The sequence below is a fragment of the Solanum lycopersicum genome, chromosome 10 (assembly GCF_036512215.1).
Source record: "Solanum lycopersicum chromosome 10, SLM_r2.1".
NCBI lineage: Eukaryota > Viridiplantae > Streptophyta > Magnoliopsida > Solanales > Solanaceae > Solanum > Solanum lycopersicum.
In genome coordinates this window covers 31,636,536-31,644,679 of record NC_090809.1, presented here as the reverse complement: position 1 = coordinate 31,644,679, position 8,144 = coordinate 31,636,536, and the positions used below count along the sequence as shown (strand labels likewise).

Genomic DNA, 8,144 nt, shown 5'->3' with positions numbered 1-8,144 from the left:
ATCTCCAACCAGGATATATTTCAGAAATATCTTCACCTACAAACGATACTTCATCATTGTGAAAATAAGTCTTGAGCGGATCATACTCTTCATCAACATGATTTTCTGCAAGATGATCATCCAAGGCCTGTGCTTTTATCGCCTTCCGAGTCACATATACAGTATCAAATTCACTCGAAAGCATCCGCCATTTGGCCAACTTTCCATTCGGCATCAATTCTGGAAAATGTACTTCAACGAATCCATTCTTGAAATGAGATATGTAGTGTAAGAAGACAAATAATGTCTCAACTTATGCGAAGCCAAGTCAAAGCACAACACGTTCTCTCCAACAGAGTGTAATGAGACTCGTATGGAGTAAACTTCTTGCTTATGTAATAGATAACTCTTTCCTTCTTTTCTGTCTCGTCGTGTTGACCAAGTACGCATCCGAATGCACTATCTGAGACGGATAAATACAACAATAATGGACTCCCTTCTCCCATAGGAACCAATACCGATGGATTGAACAAATAGTGCTTGATAGCATTAAAAACAGTCTGACACTCTTCAGCCCACTTTGTCAAAGCGTCTTTCTTCAATAACTTGAAGATAGGCTCACACACCACATTTGATTGAGCGATGAATCTAGTGATATAGTTCAACCTTCCTAAGAAACTCATCACCTATTTCTTATTCTTCAGAGGAGGTAACTCTTGAATCATCTTAATCTTTGAAGGGTAGAGCTCGATACCCCTTCTGTTGACTATGAATCCCAACATTTTTTTGGTTGGCATTTTAAAAGCACAGTTAGCGGGATTTCAGGCTCTAATGATGCAAACAATCAAAGAATTTCTTTAAATGCATCAAGTGGTCTGAACCCTCATGGGATTTGATTATAATTCGTTTGCATACACCTCGATCTCCTCATGAATCATGTCATAAAATATGGTTGTCATAGAGCACATATAAGTTGCGCCAACATTTTTGAGACCAAACGCCATCATTCTGTAATGATATACACCCCAAGGCGTGATGAAAGATGTCGTTTCTGCAGCTTCTTCATCCATCAGAATCTGATGATAACCTGCGTAACAATCCACAAATATCTTCATTTCATGCTTAGCATAGTTATCGATCAGAAATATTAATGTTTGACAATGGAAAATTATCCTTATGGATGTCTTTGTTGAGATCCCTGTAGTCAACACAAATTTTATTTTTCCCATCTTTTTTGGCGATCGAAACAACATTGGCCAACCAAGTCGGGTATTGCATCACTTCTACCAATCGATATTCGATCTGTTTGGTGATCTCTTCTTTGATTTTTAAACTCAACTCAGGCTTGAATTTCCGAGCCTTCTGTTTCAATGGATTGGAGCCCGAATTGATCGGCAACTTGTGAGACACCACATTAGTACTCAGCCCTAGCATATCGGTGACTTTCCAGACGAATGCATACATATATTCAGTAAGCAAATGAATCAGATCCATTCTTTGAGTTTCATGCATGTGGACACTGATTTTGACCTCCTTGACACACTCTTGGTCTCCCAGATTCACGGTTTAAGTTTCCTCCAAATTTGGCTTATGCTGATTATGAAATTGCAGATATTCTTCAGCATCATATTCTGGTGCCTCCTTTTCTTCTTCGTATTTATTAACCTCATAATCACCCAATTCATTTGTTCGTTCAGCTCGTGACATGACATGACATTGGCACGTTTAAAACTTATATTACTGAAACCATAAAAAGACAAAGTTAGGAAAGTAAAAATATAGAAAATAAGTAGATAAACAAATATTCAATAAGAGAGGCTTTCATTTAAAATGGAAAAATGTAAACCTTAGCCATGGAAAAGGGACATGTTTCCTTTTTAAACAAAAAGGGGAAATTTTAAAATTCAAGCGGTTAAGAAAAATGCAACATGGTGGGTCTCGAGCCTCTTTCGGACATCTACCAATTTTCAAAATATGCATAAAAAAATTTCCTTTTACCAAGATGATCGGGGAATCAAGATTGACATGGAAGTCCAATTCTGTAGCTGTTCTCTAGGCTCAGCATCACGGATACCAACTAACTCGACCTCTTCTTCTATGACATCATCAATCTCTTAAAAAAGGTTACAGATTCCTTCCTCGACGTCATCACGATCAGCGTACTCCCAGACTGGAAATGATTGATACAGATGTGGGATCGACTTAGTCAATGCTTGATCACTTCTCTTCTTCATCTTCATATCATCATCTGTGGGGATGTACCCCAAACCATATCTAGCTCCTTTGATGGGGACTCGAATAGTCTCAATAATACCTTGGGAATTCCTTCCCAATCAAAAACCTAGTTTGAACCCATTGTATAGCATCACAATGGCGATCATCTTCTTCACGGTAGGCATATGAGGTTGTGGGACTAAGTCCTCACCGGTAGCATTTACTAGCTCCACCGTGTTGAAATTGGTACCTCGCGAGACTTCATCAGTAATGGGCGTCTGCCTGTCGGAGTGACTCCCTTCGCCGTGAATAACCAATTCTTCTTCCTTCCAAACACGCTTCATTATCTGGTGAAGAGTAGAAGGCACAATTCCATCCATATGGATTAAAGGCCTTCCTAGAAAAAGGTTATAGCTGGTGTCTATGTCCAAAACTTAGAACTGTGCACTGAATGCTACTAGAACCATTTGGATGATCAGGTTCACCTCTCCCAACGTATCTCTCTTTACTCTGTCAAAGTCTCTTACATTGACTTGGTTTTGTCACATCTTTCCCAAGTCAAACCTTAAATGCCTTAGTGTCGATAATGGGCAAATGTTCAGACCGGATCCATCATCAAAAAAGACGAGATTTATGACCTTCTCGTGATATACAACATTGATGTGTAAAACTTTATTGTGTGACCTCCCTTCACTAGGCAACTCATCGCCGCAGAAACAAATTTGATGCCCTCGGATAATTTGGTAAATCATAGTGGACACATTATTGCTGCTTGTACCAATGGGAACATAGTATCATTAAGAGCCTTCATAAAGGCCTGTTAATTCAATTGGGAGCTAATTAGATGGGCCCATATAGAAAATTGGGCTGGAGTCTCCTCCAAATGCTTATTAATCGAATAATCTTTTGGATGCCTGTCTCTCAAGAATTCATCCTCTTCGCCTTCTCTTATCGGCCTTTTTACCTTGATCCTTCTTCTGTACTCCAAGAGACAACTCTTCAGGAGTATAACACCTCCCAGATTGGGTCATAACCTGAGCAGCAGCACTTTGAATCACAAAATTTTTGCCTGATGGCACCAAGGCAACAACCTTTACGGGTGTCAGGATTATGAACTCTTTTTTCTCTTTGATGCTCAATGAGGCCACGACCCTTTCTAATTCGTCATGAATAACTAGAGTTATTGCCTTAGGCACACACCAATCATTGTCCGTCTCTATCATGTTGACATTGACGCCTATATGATTCGTCAAAGGGTTGGTGTTGACATTGGGTGCGACTGCTTGAAGAGAAACCACCTCTTGGTCGATCAGATCATGAATCTTGTGCTTGATGTTAATGGAGTCCTCGGTATCATGTCCAACAATGTTGGAGTGATATGCACACCTTTAATCGGCCTATAAAATTTGGAACTAGTTTTAACCGGCTTGGGCCCAACCAGGTGGATATATCCTGCTATAGCAAGTCGCTCGTACAACTTTGTTTGGCTTTCGGCGAGCGGAGAAAAATTCCTTGGAGGCTTATTCTCGAATCAGGGTCGAGGTGGATCATAACTGCCTTATTGGGGAGGAGGCACCTGTTGACAACTTCTGGTATTTGGACGGGGTTTTTGGCTTCTCGGACATGGATTTGTTTGGTAATTTGGTGATGGAGCTTGGTAGTTCATGGGGGAATTTTGGTATACTGGATCTTGGACTTGATAGTTGGGAGCGGTGCTTTGTAGCTCGACTACACATTAACACAGTTAGGATCAACATTTTGGTAGACTGGTGATGGAATTTTGTAAAGTGGAGGAGGATTTTTGTAAACAAGAGGTTGATTTTTGTAATTTGGAGGTGGGGAATTTGGTACGAGGAGGTAGCATTTGGATAACTAGCTTGCGTATTACAAGCTTGATGAAAGTTTTGTGAAGGTCGAGGGTGACCTTGGTAGAATGATGATCTTCTAGGGGTCTTTCTCCCCTCAGAAGAGACAGCCAAAACGTCTTCTCTCTTCTGTTTAACAAACCCGATGATCTGGGCAATGCAGCAACGCAGACTATTTTCCCTGTTTTCAAACCATCTTCGATAGTCTCACCTATATTGACTATCTCAGTCATTTTCCTTTCCAATGTCGTCTCAGTCACGAGGAATAAACTTGACTCAATTTTTTCCCATATTGACAAGGGATTGGACATCATAGAAAAAACAAGGACATCTTAAGAGGCTATGATCTACAACATCGTGGTAAGCACACGATTTAAAGATTTATCCCCCAACGGGATCGATACCTCTGTCATTACGTGGAGAGGGGCTAATACCCCATTTCAAACCAGATCACTGTATATTTCTAGCACCATCTTCTGGAACGGCTTGAAATAATGACAAATGAATTGGGTGTACTCATTGGTCTTTGACTGATCATAGGTGGACAGTGTTCCAGCCAAACAAGTGGGGGATATTCCTAATGTCGATCTGGCAGCGGATTCTCGCCTTAAGCTACACACATTCTTCTATAGTATTCCCTCACTGATTTGGATGAAAGGCACGTACTTTTGAAGAGTTTTATTGCCCAATTAATGAATCCACTCCCTCACGAGGTTTCCACCCAAGATGATCTAGAAAATAGCGCAAGCCATAACTTTTGCTCATACACGATGTGTTGGCTCGTAGGACGGAAGAGTGATCCATCTGTCTCCTCCTCTCATATTGCTTAGAAATGGAGGCTTGTAGATGATTTCTTCGTCAATGTCTTCGCCAATCGCTCCAGGATGAGTGTCATCTAGGCCACCACTAGCCTCTTACTCGAGGATAGAGTATTTTCTGCACATTTTGTGAAGTTTGTCAATCATGTTATGGTGGAACGCCTTGTTCTTTGTTCCCCAATGCAGGCATTATTTCCTTCATAGTGATGAATTCCGCCGTCTCTTCTGTCAATTCATCATCAAGCGATGCATTTCTGGCTAACAAAGTTGCGGTTTCTGACTTTATCGCTACTTCTCTCACTCCTTTTCTTGAATCCTCAATCAAATCATATCAAACTTCTTACTCAAATCCTCTCTCTCTACCTCAATGTCTTTCTTCTTCTTCTTCTTCATCATTTTTGACCCTAGATCCTCATCCAGCGCTGCAGTTGCGGCTTTGTAGACTGATGTGTCAACTTTGACCCTTAGTCCTTCTTCTCTAAACTCTTGAATTTTCCGCGTGATTTGTTCTATCTTCCTATGTAACTCTCCTTCTGTAAGTTCCACCTGGATACTCTTACCTTTTTCCATAGCAGTGATATTTACTTTCCTAAAAAATTAGAGTAGTGTTTTAGGATTCGGAGATAAGATTTTGTTTTTTTGACAAACTTAAGACTCAAAAAATATGGTAGGACATTTTGGTAATAGTGACATGCTATTCTAGAGATTTCTGAAAGGGAGTGGATTTTCGATATCCTCATTCACAGCAACAGAGCACATAGACATTTAATATCACAGAAATTGCATCCTAAATATACAAGGGACACTTTGTGCCAAGGGTAGGCCTAGCGCATTTGAATGATGTACACATGAATTTGAACCAGATAATCAACCCCCCAAGCAAATTCCAAAAAATAATACTTAATGTTCACAGGAAAAATAAAAGAATAAAATACAAAGTGATAGACCCACGCAGGGACCATTAAATGTATGGAAATGCAATAAGTGCAGGCCCACGCAGGGGATGAAAATAATAGAAATACATATGGAAAAACCCGCGCAGGGGAGAAATCCACTATGCCGTCCCTGATGGACCTGCTCCTCCGTTGCTTTCTTGAGTCTTGTATTGCTAAAAAATGAATCATAGTATCAACAAGAAACTTTCGCCCAGGTGTTCTTTTTTCTGCCCAGCTCTCGTATTGCATCCTCTCTATGTTATCTTTGACTCACGAGTCAAATTTATCATAATCGCGTCTTATATTTTCCACTTTTTGAGTTTCCTTCTCAAGAGCATCTTGGTTATTAATAAACTTGCTGTACATTTCTTGGGCTTCGTGTTTTATCTCCCTTAGTTTGATTACAACTTTGGCTTCCTTGTCTTCTATACTGCGAAAACTGTGCGGGATTGGAGAGGAGATACTTTGTATGTTATCTTTCAACCAAGCTTTGTAAGTCTCATCATATCGGGTATTGAATTGGTTTAGGGAAATGGTGTCTTTATCCATCCATCTGGACCCTTTCCATTCTCTCAGCATTTCTGAAGCATCGTGCACTCTGTCGCCCCAATATCATACACATAAACACCATAGTACGCTTCTCGAGGTATGGTTTGCATCCTCACAATCTATCAATGGGCTTAGAAGGGTGCATAAGGTTGGATTCCCCGGATACCTGGTAAAGGAAGCGTAGGATGTCTGCTCCCTTCTATGGCGACTTCTTTTAAGATGAAGAGATCGAGCATCCATTGTAGATCTTCTTCTCTTAGTTCGGAAAAGATTTGAGCCCATCTTTCCCTAGTTCTCTGATTCTCCAGGTTTGCCCAAAACATCATATAGTTCAAGTCTTTGAGGATGTTATTATTGTCTAGAGTATGCAATTCCCGAGTCCCATTCCCCTTTTCTAAGTGACTCAAGATCTACCACTAAAGAAGTAGGTTACACCCTTGGAAAAAGTGATGCCTTTCTTTGCATTCCCCAAGGCTCGATACATATATGACCATATGAACAGAGCTATAAGGTAGTATTTCACTTGTCCTTAGTTCTTGTATCCTTTGAACAAATTGTGTGCGAGTGTTATGATTCGGGTGTTGATACTTAGACTCGGTCCATGTGGAAAGGCCATTGTTCCCAACAACGCTATGGCAAATGCTAAAGGACGAATTTTGTTCCATTCTCTTTTGGAGGCCTTAAACTCTTGGTTATATATTGTGTAAAAGCTTGTGTGCCTAAATCTGACATAGATTTCTCTAAATGCAATGTTAGACTCTTAGCACCAGTGGACAAAATCTTTTCCTAACCGAGCCAGTCTGCGATATTCTCAACAGAAGGTTTGTCGGGTATGAATATGTCTTCTTACTTTCTTACTCACCTTTCAAACCCTGTACCCAATGTGTCGATGCAGTCTCAAATCTCTTCAATGGTTGGGGTGTTCTCTAAAGTCTCAAATCTGGATTCCATTCTTTCATTATCCCAATACCTGGTGAAGACTTCGATAAGTTTTGGCCAACCATTCATGTTGATCAACTTGGTTAGTGCACCCTCGTACTTGTTGATATTTCTTTTATGATCCCTATCAAGATCATTATGCCACATTTTGAGTAGAAGCGACACTTGTACGACCATGTCGAATTTTGGGAAGAGATCCATACCTACAAAACAGAAGCTAGTTAAGTTTACCTACCTCACATTGGTACCCACACATACATCATTCAAATGTCAAGCAAAAATGATGTGTCGTGAGGTCGGAGACCTTGGACGCGTTTTTGGTGGTTTTAACTAATGAACATAATACACCTTGGATATTAAGCCGTCTCAGGTTAATGCTTAAGTTTTGTTTTGGTTTGCTCTATCTTAGAATTGCTAGAATTTGTTTCAATGTGACGGTTTCCCGAGTCGAACAAAAAATGGGGTGAAACTAATAAACGACGTTGGATGACCGCATTCCAACTATTAATTTATTACTTCCAAGTGAAGACTTGTGAATTTCTTTCAACTAGAAAAATTTTCTTTCAATTTGTCTAAACAGGAAATCTAGTTGAAAGAGTTTTAAAGGGTTCGGAAATTCATATTAACGTCTTAGGAAGATTTTTAAACCACTTAAGACGTCTGCTTACTCGCAGTTATCAGACAACTAATTTAATTTTGGCGAAGAAAACTTAGCTTTTTTAACTTGATTTTAATACAACAAATGTTTGAAACAAAAGTACTTGATTTTCTATCTAAGTAAGAATTGGTTTGCAAATTTATTAATTTTTTAGAATCCGTTAGAAATTTATTTTGTAAGTCGATCA

The 8,144-nt window shown here is 39.7% G+C and overlaps 1 protein-coding gene across 1 annotated transcript; it reads right to left on the bottom strand.

The window, feature by feature from the left end:
* Positions 1–1,110: 1,110 nt before the first annotated feature.
* On the bottom strand, positions 1,111–1,473 carry LOC138338791 (uncharacterized). Its single transcript, XM_069289878.1, has one exon. It carries the CDS (start codon positions 1,471–1,473, stop codon positions 1,111–1,113), a length of 363 nt encoding a protein of 120 aa, XP_069145979.1.
* Between the last annotated feature and the right edge of the window lie 6,671 nt (positions 1,474–8,144).

What these genes read in the sequence shown, in the direction of transcription:
- LOC138338791 (XM_069289878.1), bottom strand. Translation starts at nt 1,473, where the DNA reads ATGGATCTGATTCATTTGCTTACTGAATATATGTATGCATTCGTCTGG.